Source organism: Bidens hawaiensis, unplaced genomic scaffold, assembly GCF_021521415.1.
Source record: "Bidens hawaiensis isolate Kalapana, Puna unplaced genomic scaffold, B.hawaiensis_p1.1 tig00023396_1, whole genome shotgun sequence".
NCBI classification, from domain to species: Eukaryota; Viridiplantae; Streptophyta; class Magnoliopsida; order Asterales; family Asteraceae; genus Bidens; species Bidens hawaiensis.
Window position 1 is genome coordinate 277,457 of NW_027493666.1, and position 18,211 is coordinate 295,667.

Consider the following 18,211-nt stretch of genomic DNA (forward strand, 5'->3'; position numbering starts at 1 on the left):
CCCCCTCTCTCCCTAGCTAACTCGCGACTATCACATGTCATGTTTAGTTTTTGCCTCCGGCTTCGGGTTTTCAACAAACTCTTCACTAATCTTTCGTTTCTTCCATATTTACTTAAATTATGCTTCTCACCTAAGTAATGATTATAAAACTCTTTCTAAATGCTCTATAATGCTCGTTTAAGCTCCATCACCTGCCATTCACAAAATTACACAAAGTCATTGCATTCAATATAATAAACCGATTAACAATGCAATATTAAACATTAAAACATGTAGGCATTACCCACTAATCATGGTGCTGATGATTTGTTTTCATTGGTAACTTGGCTACTGATCATAACTGATCATTAGCGCTAACACTACTTTCTATCGATGAGTTGCTTCTTGTTATTACAATTGTGTTTGTTGATTTCTTAGTTAATTTACTTCCATATTAGTTCCTAATTTCTAGCCAAGCCAGAAGTAATCTCCAAAGGCTTTTTAACTAGAGATTTTTATATATTTCCCCTCATTAAACCTTTGAAATTACATATTTCCCCAAAATATCCAAAGGCTTTTAACTGTGAATTTTTGCTTGTTGTGGGCACTATATGCAGAGTGGTTGTGAGACCCCCACCAGGGCGCTATCACTAGACCTCGCGAGGTTCGTCGTTGCTAGAAATCATATTAACGTCCAACAATCTTGCAGTCCACTCTCTTATACAGTATCAATGTTTATTCTTATTTCCTTAGGCCTTTGGAAAATCTACTAAACCAAAATAATGGGATGGTATTGGGTTTCTTTCCACATCTATGTTTCCGTGAAATTTCACCTAAGATACCTATGTATATTCATAGACAAATTTATCCACCAGTGGAAGAGCTAGCTAGGTTTTATTTATTTTGTAAGTTACAAAATTTGATGAAAGCAAGTGAATATTGGGTCACAATACCAATTGGTTTTTCATAAAAAAATTTTAGTTGTAATTTTCCTTATATTAAAATAAAATGATCCAATTACAATAGAGGGGCAAGTAAGCGCGCGCAACAAACTGCGTGGCTACCCCCTTTTGAATAATAAAACCAATCCTACTGAAAACAAAGTTATCGTTCTTCGGCGTCGTTGAGTTACTACGCACGACCCGCTGAACTCTTTTCAGAAACGTAGCAGCATCGGGGGCAGGAGACCCAAATGTATCGAAAGCAAAAGGAATGAAGGCGTGTTGATTCTCAACACACGCCATCTTGTGCTTAGCAATTTTTTCTGTTTCTGTCTTTAACATGGCTTGCCTAGCAACAAACCCGGTGTCGCTAAGCCCGACAAGAGGGGACACCCTAGTAAGGTCCACACAAGCATGCTTCCCCCGCCCATCCAAACACAAAAATGTCGGCTGGTTGGAGAGCATACCTTCCTTCACGCAGATCTGACAAGAAATTCACGGAAACCTCTTTTTTTGCCGAGATTCCCCCCGTTTTAATACATCATAAAAGGCATCTCTAACCAAATAAGTTTGCAGCACCATGTGTTGACAAGTTTAGATTTTCTTTGTCACGATAGTTAAATAATGTATTAATTATGGTAATAAATTAAAGATATACTAAGGCTAAAGTTGTTGGGTTTAATCTTGATGTTACTGGTCGAGTAGGGGTAAAGTCGGCTGCCGGTTTTGTTTACACGGGTCACCAAATAGCAAACGGGTCAAGGTATGAATTAGTTTAGAAGATGACCGGGTCAAGGTATTAGATGGGATGTGAACGTTGTACGTTGTGTTTATAGACAGTGGACCACATTAGTAGGTTTACTCAGTTTGTTTTATGTAGTATTTAAAGGGCATGCATTGTAGATTTGTAGATACTTTTGTGTACTCTCTTTTGATATATAAAGACATTAAAGTAGTAAAGCAAAGGGGTAATTCCGCAAATGTCCCACATATTTTCTTCACGTCATGCCGCATTGTTTCCTTTATAAAACTCATAGTGGCGATCCTTTTTGGCACGACACTGGTTTCCACTAGTAGTTTGGTGTCACACATCAGTTTTTTATTGGTCATTAAAACTACTCGTTTACTTTAGAATCAAAGCGTGACGAGTAGCTTGGGAGGGACAAGTTGAAATTTGTTCCTTAAGAAGGGATTTGTTGGGAATTTTCTCAAGCAACTCTTCCCATACGTCAGTTTTATCTTGTGACTTTTGTTGTGGCCAATTATCACATGCAAACATCACTTTTAAACAGATATAGTACGTGACATGAGTTCTGACCAACTATCACATGCACCCATCAACTTTAAGCAGATCGATATAGTACATTATTCTCAAGTACGAATAACTTTAAAATAATAATATATTCATGCATGCTTCTATAGTAAAAATGTAAAATTATAATCTGGGATATATTATTCCAAATTTTGAGAACCTCTTTGTTTATTAATCAGTAGCATATTTGTTCATCATCATAACGTACATTAAAATCGGATAAACCAAAAAATATGCCTATTTTTGTATACATTTTCATTTTTTTTGGAATTTTTTCGCAATGCCTACACACACCAAAAAAAAAAAACCGATTATAACAAACCGAAACCGAAAAAAAACGCAAAACCGAACGGTTTGTGTATTTGAAAACCCGACTTTTCGGTTTCGGTTTCACCTGAAAACCGAACCGAACTGTGTTCAGTCCTAATAGCAATGGGCAGAGAAACTGCATGCAATGGAAATTTCGCCAAACATTTTTGTGACGGATTTATGGGAAATTAATCTAAATCTTATAAACTTTAACAAATTGTTTATTGCTGCTCCAAAGGCAATTACTAATAACTATGATAATCAAAAAGAAAGAGAGAAAGACAGTAAATTTAGAGTTGATTTTCATTGATTGTTTGTTGTAGTTACTTACAAAAAGAGAAATACAAAATAAATAGAAAAACTTTCGGTGAGCTTTCAGCGTAAAAATGACAATGTAAAATAAATAAAGGATATGAATCCTTGATTGATTCTTTCAAACGCTATATCTTGGATGTCAACTAGGTGTAGCAATCTCTAACAAAAGGAAATGATTTTAATTGCGTACCGATCCATGACTTATCTTTACTTTTTTCTAACAATACAAAATATGGTTTCTATTTACAAGTCACTATTCAGTTAATTGTATTTATGGTGCGAAATGGCTCGTGGAATAGTCCAAAATATCTTGAACACAAGACCATTGGGTTGTGTGTTATGGCGGGGGGCTTCGAAGCCTCTACACAGTGCCACATCAGCGTCACGTGGGTATCGAAACCCCAGGGCATAATGCCCCTCTATGATGAGGAAGCTTCGAAGCCCGACCTTTTTTTTTATAAAACAAAAAACCAATACAATAATAAAAAAATACAATAATACTAAAATACAAAATAATACAAATAAAAATAAAAAACATACAAATAAAAAAAATGATAATATAACTACAATTTGCCGTCCTCGTTTGCATATTTGGCCAATATCTTTGTTTTTCTTGTTTCTATCACCACCCGCGACACAGGATCTAGATGCGATAGATCTTTTGTGAGGAGCTCGAATTCCTTTTGTGGCTTTCGCTCTTGGTGCTTCGCTTTGTAATCCACAAGCATCGCCTTTCTTTCTTTGTGCATTTAATGAGGCCCTCCTGTTTTTGTTTTTTAATGTTGGCAATCTCGGCTAGCTTCAGCTCCAAGTTTTCAAGTTGCGAGCTCATGTCGGAACTCTTAGATGATGTGGTTCTGGACGAAGATCCTCCACCTCTAGTCGCCGCCTTGGCTTTATCTCTTCTTACCGGCCGTGGCAACTCATCCGGTTCGTCAAAAATTAATTCTGGATCCAACTCGTTTAGATCAAGTTGACAACGACCATCGGACATGGGCTTAGACGGCGATTGATTGGCCGAAGTAGACGTTGTCTTTGACCGTTTGGACGGTCGCGGTGGTGATGATGTCGGGACCGTATGCCACTTTGGCGAGCTTATGCATTGTCTCCAAATATCCAACATGCTAAATCTGTTTTATAAAGGGCTTTGTATTCTTTTAAGCATGCCTCCAACATATCGGCATCGCTCATGCCGCTTTTTCTGTTGTTCGAAACGCAGGTGTGAACGGCTGTGAAGTCGGTTATTTTTGTGCGTGTTGACTTCCATTTATTATAGACGGAATCATTCCCGCGATACTCTACTCGACCCATTAAAGCAAAGAACTTGGTGCGTATTTGTACCAAAAACTCCGTCGAAAGTTTGCCGTCACCTTCGATACATATAAAAGCTTAGTATTAGTAAACAAAAAAAATATAACATGGAAAACATATAAATATTTTTATAATATACCTTGAATCGAGTCTTCGGAAGAGTCGATCCACGCTAACGCTAACACCATTTCCTCGTCCACATTTGTCATTCGACCTTTTCGGTTGTTCGAACGTCACCCAGGTTCTTTTTTTTATGACTTCTTTTTGGATGCGGGACTTGCATTTCGGGTAGTTGCGTTTCGGGTTAGTTGGGTTTGTGGTACTTGCGAGGACGTATACGGCATTGGCGCCCGAAATAACATATCGGGGATAAACGGTGGCATGGGTGGAGGAATCATCAGTCGTTGTTGGTTTGCATAGAACGGGTTGCTAAGGTCGACGTTATTTGCGAGCAAACTAGCCCACCACATACAACTCGGATCCCAAGGGTTTTGGTTCGGGTTCGGGTTCGGGTTCGGGTTCGAGTTAGGATTCATGATTTGTTGTGAAGATGGTTAATTTGGTGTGAAGATGAAAGTTTTTTGAGTAAAATTGAGAAAAAGGTTTGAATTTATATAGAAATGTTAATTATAATTTTTTTTAAACGCCTCAATTTTTTACCGTTGGGGTGCCCCCCCCATCACCTCCCTTCCGCGCCCGCCTTCCCCTTCACCACCCCCCCCCCCCCCTTTCGCGCCCGCCTTGAAGGCGCCCCCCGGCGGTGTTCCCCCTCTTCCACGCCCCATTTCTCCCACTTCCGCGCCCATAGCGACTAGCCTTATTAAGGGTTTTATTCACAGATCACGGTACAAGTGTGACAGTTCATAAAATCTATAATAATACAAGTAATTAGAATTAGTACAACTCAGATTACTGTATGAGTGTGACAATTCATAATACACATAGATATATGAAACGACAACTTTAATTAAAAACTATTAAGAGCTAGTTAATTAGCTAGACCAACAAACAACAAAGCACAACTTGCAATATATAATTACACCGTGGGGAGCGGTTTTTATCCAAAGGTAGCCCAGGGACTTTATATTCTCTAAAGTTATTGAGATATTCTTTCATTAAATACTAGCAAGGAGCTAGAACTAACAAACAACAAAACACAGCTAGGAATATATAATTACACAAATATTTCCATGGCAAACTTTTAAGTGGGAGGCGGTTTTTTATCCAAAGGTAGCTCAAGGATTTTATGTCTTTTAAAGTTTTAGAGATATTATTCATCGGATTTTTATCAGAAATCACATCATTTGTCGTCTTTTAAATACACCAACACATTGTGATTATGGTCTTGTATAAAGCCTTGGCATTTCGGTGGTCCAAATTGCAAGTACTGTGAAGTTTAAGAAGGTCTCTCGTTGGAGACCCATTAATATGAACCAAAGCTCTCACCGATCTTAAAATTCATTTCAGCCGAAGTATCCATCTTGGTGGAAAAATTATGAGTCTAAGTACTGTATCAATGAGTGACCAACATTGTTTTTTAGGATCATCTGACAAGGTTGCAGATATGATTCTTTACATTGGAAACTTTATGAGTTTGAGTACCGTGTCAAGCGTATGTGGTTTCTATTTGCTACATATGTGCGACACGAAAGTGCGTATCACATCTCCATTTTCTAGTAGTGATAAAAAACAAAGTATTTATAATTAGTTTGGCTGAATAGTAAAACAACTTAATCATATATATGTGGTAGCCTAAAAATATTCAGTGAGACTATTCATTTCAATCAATTGTATAAAGACGGAGCACACTAGTATAGTACCCAACTCACTCGTAAGTTTACATATGCCTACAATAGAGTTTTCTACTAGCCATGTTACAACGTTTCATCTATAACATGTGCTGATTCAACTATACATTTACCTATAGTCTGAATTATATCTCATTAAACTACCTTATGCATCAAATGGCTTGAAAATACTCAAATCATTATAAAGATATAAATATATTTTCAGATTTTGAAAGAGTTAAGCTTATTCTCCTAAAAGTAAATCTTGAATGACCGTTCCTCATAGCATGTTTTTTCTTGACCTATATTTAAATGGTAGGTTTTGCATTAATCATCAAGATATTCATAGGATCCAACTTTTTTACTTCTAAACCTTTATATTGTCTCGTATTACGAATATACACCTTGTATAAACAGTGGTGTGATTACGAATTTAAAATCATTAACTAAAAATTAATAAAACTTTTCATTTTAGCCATTTTGTTGGACCGCAATAATTTTTAAATAGAGTTAGACAGTTCGTGTATTATTTACATAAATTTGGTTCTAAAGCAACCTTTTGATGGACTGCCATAATGATTAGACAATCCGTCTAATCCAAACGGTCACGAAAACCTTAGTTGTTAAGCTTCCAATCCGTTTTCTTCTTTTGGTTCCCATATTTAACATATCAAACATTTATAAATCATTTTAGTTGATTAACTTAGGTTTTTAACTAGGTTTTGAAAACCTAAATATAATCAAATCTCATTACTTATGAAACTAACATCAAGAACATGATTTCTTACCTCAATGGTGCTACAAACTATTGGTAGATGATCAACACTTGATATGAAAAATATAATAGCTCTAGATGAGTCTTTAACATACTTGCAACTAGTTTCAAGATGGAGAACTAGCAACAAAACTAACCTTTCTTTAAGTTTTGAGTGTAGGAGTGTTAGGGAATGATTCAAGGGTGTTTTGATCATGAAAAATGGACGTCCGATAACTTGATATTTATAGCCAAAAACAAGTAGATCCTGTTGGCGCAGCTTGTTGCCCGCCTACCTGCTATATTGATGTAATATCTATGTTTCTACATATTGGAACCCAATTTTTGACAAAGGTTTTAATACCATTTTTGTTGGAGGTTAGAACATTATTGATTCTTTAGTTTGATCTTGATCACAATGTATCCTCTTATCCTTTATTTTAAAGACTTAGTATATCCAAACTGTAAAACCAAATTTAAGCTAAACAGTCAGTAAAGCTTTGTATGTTTTAAATATTGCAGCATTTGGTTTTAAATATTAGTTTACGTATACTGATCGATAAACAAAGGAGAAACAACAAAAATATTATTGTCACTAATCACGCATATATTTTTGAAACAAACACATACTGTTTTTTGTGTTTTCCTGTAGAGTTTACTAGTATGGAACCCAAACTACCTGATCTTCAGGCAAGAAATGACAAATCGGAATGGTTCCAGGTTTCACTTTAAGCAATTGAAACGTGAAGTGTTTCGGGTTCCATTTCGAGGTGTCCATATGGCAAATTGCCGCTGCATTCACTTTTGTACCATCTGTACCAATCATAGAAACCACATACGCTTCAGTGCTAGATTTATGACAATAAAATACCGCGTATACGTACTTTCGCTTATGACAAACCACCACTTTATTGGTGGCTAGCTTTTTAGCTACTTGGATTTTGTACTTTTGAAACGGGATACTTTCTTTATTGTTTGCCTCTGTTGAAATAGCTTTCACATTTTTACCTAGTTTGGTAGTACAGAAATCGACCATAGATTCTAATGAAGTGGCACAATATTTTTCTTCCCCCTTGAGGGTTTTATCCTCGCATTGCTTAAGTGTATGCTTTATAATTTCGGCTTCCAACGAGTCGGGCTTAACTGAAAACTCATTGTAAATTTGGGAAAGATTGTTGGATGAAAAGGGTATCAAATCAGCGATTTTTCGAGGTAAAAACGTCAAGTTTTGGTCGGTTTTGGTGAAATGTAGGTTAAATTCTGTGCCTTGATGCAAGTCGTTTCTCAAGAAAAACAATGATACATTTGGATCATCCTTTTTAACTTTCCCGGATGATAAGTAGGTTATAAAATATGCAGCACTTAAGATGACATAATCCGGCTTCACCTTCAGGCCCGTGTGCACCTTTACAACGCCTTTTCCCACACCCACCGCGGTGCTCTTCTCGTCATTCAATTCTGTGTATAGAAGATCTTTGATTGATTTTGGCATAGAAGTGTTAGGTAATATAGACTTCCAATAAACTTCTGGAGTCATTGCTTGGCTTCCTACAAATGCTACCTGATAAACAAATAATTTATGTAACAAAATCTTATTTCTCGTCACTTTTTAATAATTATGTAAATTCATACTGATTCATAACTCCACAGACTTATATTTTTTCAAATTATTACACACTAATATACACCTCTTTTATTTTTATTTTTTACAAAGGGCCCGCATTTTGCCCTCATTCGAAAAATGAATTTTACCAATTCTTGGAGACAGCTTTATATATCTACAAATGTGTAGGTTTTATTTGTTTTGTTTTAAATTCAGTGTGGAGAAACATATAACCTACAACCATCTCTCTCTCTCTCTCTCTCTCTCTCTCTATATATATATATATATATATATATATATATAGTTAGGTTAAAATGAAAACCCACTTGAGTTGTGAAAACTCTAGAAACTCATTCTCAACCACATGTTTTTAATTAAAGTTTAAATCTTATGGTCCACAATTAAAATTAATAAAAAATGTAAACATATATATAACATTTTCTCTCTCTTGAAAACATATATAAAAATTAGTAAAAAAATATTAAAAAATAGCAAAAAAATGTTTTTTTGATTTTTTGATGTTTTGTATTAAATGTAACAACATATATTACGTGTGTAATAAAAAAAACGATGTTACATAGGGTTTTCACGGGTTTTCACAACTCAAGTGGGTTTTCATTTTATACTTCCCCTATATACATATATATATGTGTGTGAGAGAGAGAGAGAGATAGAGAGATTTCAAATGAGAACCACTTTGAGTTTTAAGAAATCAAAAGAAATCAATGTAAGAATTTTTATTTTTGAACTTTTTTTACACATACGTAATATATGTAGGTAACATATACGTAAAAAATTACAGAATTTTTTACGCACCGAGTCGACTTATTACATACGTCTAAATTTGTGTATATACAATATAAGACTAATACGCACATTGAATACACATTAGTACGTATGTGTAATACAACATTAACGCACATATGCACTATATCGACTTTTATTTTATTATTTTTATTTTTTTTCGTTTAATACAACACTACTACACATATACAATACATAAATATTGAATATATGCAATTAAACACTATTTAACTTAAAAATACATAGTAATATACATGTGTAATACAACGGTATTGCACAGTAATACGTATGTGCATTACAGCGGGTTTTTTTTTAAATATTTTTTATTTTTTTCAAGTAAAGGGTAAGAAAATATAAGAATAATAGTAAAAACAGAAATTTAAAAATATTTTTTTATTTTTAATTAAAAATAATTATTTAATAGTTTTTAAGTTTTCTTTTTAAAAATGAGCTTTTTTTATCATATTCATATATATATATATTGTATATAGACAGACACTTACCGAAAGAAGTGGCAGGAGAAGAAAGAACTTCATTGGTGGAAACTGAAACTGAATCTTTTGAGTTTAATTTTGAGAATGTTAGATGAGTCGTCGACGTGGAATTTATAAATCGGTAAATGGGTTTCATTTGATACAAAAGGCATTGCATTCCAAAAAGGACGACGTGTGTTAATTATGGCCAACTACCACAAGCAAGCTTAGCCATATATATATATTCACGCATAGACCTTTGAATACAAATACATTGACTAATTATTAAATTCAGTCAATCATCGTATTTGTACGAGCAAAATTTTGATCGGGTCTGAAGACCTTCTGTTTGAAGTTGCCATAAACGAATTGAGCGGGATAAGACTTTGTTCATGTTTGACCGTTAAATTATTATCAGACAAGCGAGTGATTCACGAACATCTAACCGAATGAAAATTTTTGTCCGTATTTTTTCGTTAAGAAAATAAACTAGTCCGTAAACGGTTCAAAATACAAAATAAAGGAGCATAAAGAATCTTTTATTTGACTTTGCAAATCACGCTTTACAGTTAATAATTTTGCCAGGATCTAAATAGTACTTGTCACATCCTAACCTATGACGAAACATGCCGGGACGTGACAATATTTGTATCATAGCTCAAATATACTAAATTTATTTATTCATCAATAATTGTACACAAAGGATTAAAATGAAGAGCAAATACAACAGTTGTTCTATCTTTATTTATGATCCTAAAGTTCAAACTAAATTCTCTACTTCCATTCACTTGATATAACAACATGCATTATGCGTAAAAATAATTAGTCAAGAACACACGAAGATGAGCACCGACGCCACACCAAGATGAGTTTCGATTGAAACGACACGACACCAGGTATGTCTCAAGATGTTTTTTTTTCTTGATTAGATGATGATGATGATGATGATAACGGCGAAGCAGACGGCCGGATTCCGGCCTTTTGTTTTGTAACATCCTAAAATTTTAATTATAAATAAAGAAAGTTATGTTTAGTGATTTCACGTTGTTAATTATTTAATGTCGAGTAAGGAGGGAGTTGGGCTTAGATTGCGTAAGATGGGTTAAATGAGAATGGGCCTCGGGTCCTTGGGCTTAGAGGGATATAAATATCCCATCCCAAACCCAATCTTTCATTTCCACCTTCTTTCTTCACACACTCAAAACACACACATTCTAACCGATCAAGATTCGAAGCCGAGACCCGAGATTTTGTTGATAGATCTGAGTTGGTAAGGTAAGAACAAATCCACCAAAGCTAATATTACTGAAAATGGTTAGGATTGGATGGGTTAACCGGACCCGAAACCCAAACTGCCCAAATCGGACCCCTAAAACGTCGATTTTAGGCCGATTTGATGGTTGGGATTTGTAGGCGCCGATCATACGATTCCGTGGGTACCAAAATCGAGTTATTTGGCTAAGAAACGAAGGATTTATGGGCAAACAGATCTGCAGCGCGATAACTTCGCCTGCAAGATTAAGTTCGCCTGATGAACTTCGCCTTCAAGCGTAACTTCGCCTTCAAGCGTAACTTCGCCTAAGGATAACTTCGCCTACGGCCAAGTTCGCCTAAGGTTTAACTTCGCCTGAAGCCAAGTTCGCCTAAGGTTTAACTTCGCCTGAAGCCAAGTTCGCCTAAGGTTTAACTTCGCCTGAAGCCAAGTTCGCCTAAGGATTAACTTCGCCTGAAGCCAAGTTCGCCTAAGGTTTAACTTCGCCTGAAGCCAAGTTCGCCTAAGGTTTAACTTCGCCTGAAGCCAAGTTCGCCTAAGGATTAACTTCGCCTGAAGCCAAGTTCGCCTAAGGATTAACTTCGCCTGAAGCCAAGTTCGCCTAAGGTTTAACTTCGCCTGAAGCCAAGTTCGCCTAAGGTTTAACTTCGCCTGAAGCCAAGTTCGCCCGAGGTTTAACTTCGCCTGAAGCCAAGTTCGCCCGAGGTTTAACTTCGCCTGAAGCCAAGTTCGCCCGAGGTTTAACTTCGCCTGAAGTGAAGTTCGTTTAGAAAATAAATTAAAAACCTAATGGAAAATGTGTTAAGGCAATTATCGAAAATAAAATTTTTCCAAGCTGACCTGGCAGCTTAACCCCAGCCAGGGGCTCTGCCCCTTGGACCCCGCTAGGGGCTGCCGCCCCTAGAACCCCGCTGCCAGGGGCGCTGCCCCCGGACCCCCGTTCGTTGTGGGTCATATATAGATAGAAATACAAAACGAGTAGTAGTAGTTAATTGATATGTGTAAATATTATACAGTTAGCCGAGCCCAGTTAAAGAAAGGAATTACGATCAACGCCGAGCGTAACAGGATCCAGGTGAGTTTCTAGCCCCATTCCTTGTTATGTTTTCGGGGCTGTGTGCATACTTGATGTGTTGTTAATACATTTATCCTAAGTGATAAGTGTATGCCATATGTGATATATGTGATATGTATGAATGATTGCTTGATGGTACGTGAACGATCTTCGGATATTGCACGTACTGTCAGGTTGTAACGTTATAAATATGGTAAGTATGATATGTATGTTTATGTGTATGAACGTAATAAAGTTAATAAAAGAAGGAAATGACGGTTGTATGGTTGTATGGTTACGAAAAGGGTACCGAGCCCTAATAATACTCGAGGTATGATGTATGGTTGTATGGCAACGAAGAGGGAATCGAACCCTACTAATATTCGAAAACAAGGGACCAGACCCTTATAATATCTGTGATGTTAGGGACCAGACCCTTATAATATCTGTGATGTTAGGGACCAGACCCTTATAATATCTGTGATGTTAGGGACCAGACCCTTACAATATCTGTGAGGATAGGGACCAGACCCTTATAATATCTGTGATGTTAGGGACCAGACCCTTATAATATCTGTGAGGTTATAGGGCGAAAGGCTCTTTAAAACGTATGATTATGAATGTAAAGAAAGTATGTAAGTAAGAAAGAAAGTATGTAAGTAAGAATGAAGGTATGAGTACTTATGTGTGTATGAAAGAAAGTTATGAGGTTAAGTACGTATGTATGTAATAAGGTATTGTATGGTATTGTATGATTAACTAGAACTCACTCAGCGTAGCTGACTTTTAGTATGCACGCAGGTGAGTAGGATGAGACAGCTGGCTTGAGTGGAGGACACATGGCAGAAGACTAAAGCCTGGCATCTGAAGATCTGATATGTTTTATAAGTTATGTTTTGATTTTGAAAGACAAGAGGAATGTTTTAAGACATGATTATGAATTGATATGTAATGTTTTATGAAAGTTTTATATTCCGCGTAAAGTTTTTAATTAACTCTGATATTTAGAACTGTGTTTATGAGTAAATCCAACACGAAAGTAGGGTTACCGGTGACTGGCCTTACATGTTTGGCAGGGACGCCCATCGATGACATACAGTATTGTACGCTGCCGCTGGTATTGTTTTTACTAATTATTATTAGTTATTATTATCATTGTTATTATTATTATTATTATTATTATTTCTAATAGTGTTATTGATGTTTCTGTTATTATTATTATTATTATTATTATTATTATTATTATAGATGGTGAAGACGAGGTTGAGATGGGGCTAAAGCTTGAGCAGTAGGAGAAGGAGCATAGACAAGGGTAGGGGCGGGTGACGATTTATTAGTCGAGTACCCACACTTACAGTTTCAGGAGGATACAGACCCTTTTGTCCTGTATAAGCGCCTCCGACAGATAACCCCGCGTTAGAACACGATTATCTGTTGGCCGTTTTTAAAGGATTGTGACGCACGGGGGTGGGCGGCCGAGTACGTCGGACAGGATACGCCACAGAGCCGATGATTCAGTATGGCCCAGTCAGCGCACCGGGAGCTGACACTGGAGTTTTACCCCACGCTACGCATTAGCTATAATATAATATAATATAATATAATATAATATAATATAATATAATATAATATAATATAATATAATATAATATAATATAATATAATATATTAATTATATTATATTATATTATAATATAATATAATATAATATAATATAATATAATATAATATAATATAATTTCAGGACGCGCGCGTCAGATCTGGCGGAGATTCGGATGAGGGCATCAAGTGCCAATACGACACGTGCGGAGATTTATTTTCGCATGTTTGGGCAGGATATCCACCTCTTCATAGAAGAGTTCGCTGTGGCTCTCTATGTATACACGGAGGTGGATGTACGGCTTCCGATTTACACGGAGAGCATACACCAGCTACCGGACGACGACCTGCGAGGCTGATGGAGCGCGATAAGCGATGAGCCGTTCGGGGTCGGGGATAGGGCCACGAAGGCCAAGGTCTCCACCTTTATAGACCCTCTGCACAGGTACGTTCCCAATGTGTATTATATTATATTATATTATATTATATTATATTATATTATATTATACAGGTATCTACATAGACTCATTGCGACGTCTATTACGGGTCGTAGTTAGGGCGTGAAGCACTGCAGTCTCCATGACATGTTTTTTTTTGGTGTCTGTTAACCGGCACGGCCAACAACCTCGCTAGGGGGTTTGCAGACTATTTTTCCAGGTATTACCATAGGCGGGCTCGAGGGTCTTTGATGGGTGGCCCGTACGTCACCCAGCTTGCGATCTCGTTAGGCCACAGAGACCAGGTGGACGTCTTGCCTATTGCATCGATCCCTCCGCACCCGCTGGACCACGACTATTGCACCAGCATGCACATTGTGCATTCGTTCGACGGGCCACCGTACGACCGAATGGTGGCCGGGGCTGGGGCACGTCCCGGTGCCTTTAGTCTAGCCTCCCCCACTCGCGGCAGCGGAGGTGCAGATTGTCGATTAGCCTGTCGACGAGGAGGCTAGGGACGGGGCAGGCGGGGATGCGGATGCTGGTGGGGACGCACCTCTTGATTTGGACGCACATGAGGGACGTTTTATTACATTATCGTTTTACGGTTGCTTTTAATTCGTCTATTTATTAAGAGTTCTCTTATTATTTTGTTATAATTAGCCGTCGCCGTAACACGTTCCACGTACATATCGCATGGTGCGTTTGTATCCCACCATTGACGCCCATTTACAGGCCGTTTAGGATCGCAGCTACCCATGCTGCAGGGGATGCTGCAAATGCAGCAATGGATGTTGCAAATGGCGCGCCAGATTAGCCGGATTGTTAGCTATCTGGGCGCATGTCATCTTGGACGGGGTGACAACGCGGACGGCGCCGGTCAGGGATCGGGGCCCAGGCGCAGGGGCGAAGAGGACGTCGACGTCCATGATGCGGCGTTTACGGCCCCCGGCGACAAGGACTTCGGGGGGTTGATGAAGATTTTTATATTCTAATTTAGTTGCTGTTTTTAGTTTTAGTTATACAAACTCGTGGTTTTGTATATAATACATGTTTTGGTGTATCTATGTGCTTATTGTTTTGAACGAACTCTTACAAAACGAGCTGACTGTTTAATAACAACTATTTATTAATATTAAATAAAAAACAACTTATTTATTTTATAAATTTATTATACGAAAAGAATAAAAAGAAAAGAAAATAAAGAAAAAAAAACATAATAAGACAAAACTAAAAAACTCACCAATACCCGTATATAGCCTAATATGCGACGTATTGAAGGGTTTTCTAGAAAAAAACCTCTTGGTGTCCCTAGAAAATCCGTTCAATAAGCATACATGACACTTTTTTTTTGGAACGACCAACTAAGTATCGCCAAGAACTTCGTACGCGGCCCCCAATGACTAAAGGTAGCCTGAGTCGGCCATGAGTCCGGACGGACGGAGCCCCTAGCGGTCCACCTATGGAGGGATTCCCCGGATAAAACCCGACCCCCACGCCCGCCAAATGGCACGACAGCGAGGAGCTGGTAAAATCGGGTGAAATCAGGACTCGAACCCTGGCAAGTCATGGTCATCCCTCATATCTCTCATATAAATTGGTAATAGTGAGGTTTGAACAACATATCTCTCACTACTAAAGTAACTGCTCTACCATTGAGTCAGATTCAATTTATCAACCACACCGGACACTTAGGCACAATTATTCAAAACTAAAAACAGACCCTAACGACAAAAATTCAAAAACCTGTTGTGCAACTTATTCGTGGATCACATGTATCTCACGTGCAACATATGGATCACATTTTATCAATAACCAGGACTGAGACTTCATTATTCCAAAACACATGTTAACTAGTTTTGAATCAGCCCGCTAACCAAACAGGCAACAGAACTAACTTTCCTTTAAGATTTGAGTGGAGTGTCAGGGAACGATTCAAAGGTGTTTGCATAAAAATGGGTGTCAAAAAAACATGACATTTATAGCCAAAAACAGGTAGATCCAGTCGGCGTTTGCGCTTTATGTTTTGAGTGTTGGAACATTGTTGATTCTTCTTTTGATGTTGATCACAATTTATGTTCTTATCCTTCTTTTTAAATGCTCAATATATCCAAATTGTATAACCAATTCTAAGTCAAGCATTTAGTAAGTTCTGTATATGGTATTAAATAGTCCTACAGTTGATTTCGGTGCGTTTTGGCATAAACATATAAAATCATCAAAAGCGAATCTTAATCAATCCTGATCAAAGCACGCATAAACACATTGTATGGCACATTTGCGGTCAATAAAGCTGATTTCGTATAGTGATATGACGGTAGAACCCCATTCAAGACATAAATTTTCAAACTTAAAACTACATGTTTATCTAGTTTATGTTTATAGTATTCATTTAAAACAATATTTTTGAATCCTTAGTTGTTAACAGTGAGAATCCAACAATATGGTCTTACTAAAAACATTAAATATACATATAATTAAGTTGCAAGAAAAACAGAACATATTTGTTTACTTTACATATACTGAGAAACAAAAGCAGAAACAACATAAATAGGGTCGCAAATTACCACAGATATTCTTGAAACAAATACATACTCACACAGTACCATATGATATGTTTTTCCTGCTGATGGAGCTTACTAGTATGGAACCCAAACAACATGATCTTCAGGTAAGAAATGGCAAATCGGAACGGTTCCTGGTTTCACTTTAAGCACTTGAAACGCCAAATGTTTCGGGTTCCATTTTGCAGTGTCAGTATGGCAAACCGCAACCGCCTTCACTTTCGTACCATCCGCACCCACCATTGAAACCGCATATGCTTCAGTACTAGCAGTTTTATGGCAATAAAACACCGCATATGCGTAGTTTTGCTTATGACAAACCACAGCTTTTTTCGCAGCAAGCTTTTTAGCGACTTTGATTTTGTACTTTTGTAACGGGCAGGTACTGAATTTAGTGTTTACTTCTGTTGAAATAGCTTTCACAAATTTACCTAGTTTGGTAGTGCTAAAATCGACCATGGACTCTAATGAAGTCGCGCAGTATTTCTCTTCCCCTTCAATGCCGGTACTTTCGCATTCGTTAAGCGTTTGCTTCATCATTTCAGCTTCCATTGAGTCGGGTTTAACTGAAAACTCGTCGTAGATTTGGGGAAGTTTGTTAGACGAAAAGGGTATCGAGTCAGCGATTTTTCGAGGTAAAAACGTTGATTTTTGGTCGTTTTTGGTGAAATGTAGGTTAAATTCTGTGCCTTGATGCAAGTCGTTTTCGATGAAAAACAATGCTACATCCGGATTATCCTTGAGCTGATCCTCGGATGCAGCGTAGTTATAAACAAACGGACTAGGTCCAGGATGTACGCCAACATAAACCTCTTCCCCTTGTGTCCAGTATGCACCTCTACACCACCTTTTCCAACACCAACATCCGTCCTCTTCCCGGGCTTTCCAGTGTGAACACCGACACCGCCTTTTCCCACTCCCACTGCGGTGTTCTTCTCCTCATTCCATTCTGTGTATAGAAGATCTTTGATTGATTTTGGCATAGGACTGTTTGGTAACACAGACTTCCAGTAAATTTCTGGAGTCACTGCATGACTTCCTACTAATGCTACCTGATAACCAAATAAATAATTAAACAATAGTGTAAGTTAAGTTTACTTCAAGTCATTTTTTTATTAATTATTTAAATATATACTGAATCATAACTCTATAGACTTATATTAAGGTGACCTAATACTTAACCATAAATCTAAGTACTATAAATCATGTCTCTCTTAAGTATTGCAAGCCTGCTTTAAATAGCTACAATACCCATGTTTAAGGATGGTAGGATACTATCGGGACCGCCGGGAACACCACCCCGACCTCTTCACCACCTCAAAAGCATCCCGCTCGGGATAGCCACCCCGATAACTATGAAGATCAAAGAAGAAATGGAGTGGCTGAGGGATGAACTTTCGGGATGGATGATGAATCCTGGGATGACAGGAATGGGAACACAACCATGCCTTAATTGGGGTTGAAGCAAGATGATCAGGATGGTAGAAACACTCCCACCACCCTAAATGAAAAAAATAATTATTATCATGTATATAGACAAGCACACTTACAGAAAGAAGTGTACAAACGTGGAGAAGAAAGAACTTCATTGGAGGGAAGCTGAAACCAGAACTGAAAATGAATCTAGTAGTTAAATTTTGACGATGTTTGATGAGTGGGTCGATGAGGAATTTATAAAGGGGAAGATGGTGTTCAT

At 37.4% G+C, this 18,211-nt stretch overlaps 1 protein-coding gene and 1 pseudogene across 2 annotated transcripts; both read right to left on the reverse strand.

Annotated features, from left to right (window-relative positions):
• Positions 1-7,216: 7,216 nt before the first annotated feature.
• LOC143567407 (BURP domain protein RD22-like) lies at positions 7,217-9,651 on the reverse strand. The gene is made up of 2 exons (XM_077053842.1): positions 9,609-9,651; positions 7,217-8,265 (listed from the first exon to the last, which is right to left on the reverse strand). The coding sequence occupies exons 1-2, from the start codon at positions 9,649-9,651 to the stop codon at positions 7,367-7,369; spliced, it is 942 nt and encodes a 313-aa protein (XP_076909957.1). The 3' UTR covers positions 7,217-7,366.
• A 6,833-nt stretch (positions 9,652-16,484) lies between these two features.
• On the reverse strand, positions 16,485-18,211 carry LOC143567406 (BURP domain protein RD22-like; annotated as a pseudogene). Its single transcript, XR_013141407.1, has 2 exons — positions 18,066-18,211; positions 16,485-17,567 (listed from the first exon to the last, which is right to left on the reverse strand). The product of XR_013141407.1 is annotated as a BURP domain protein RD22-like (transcript).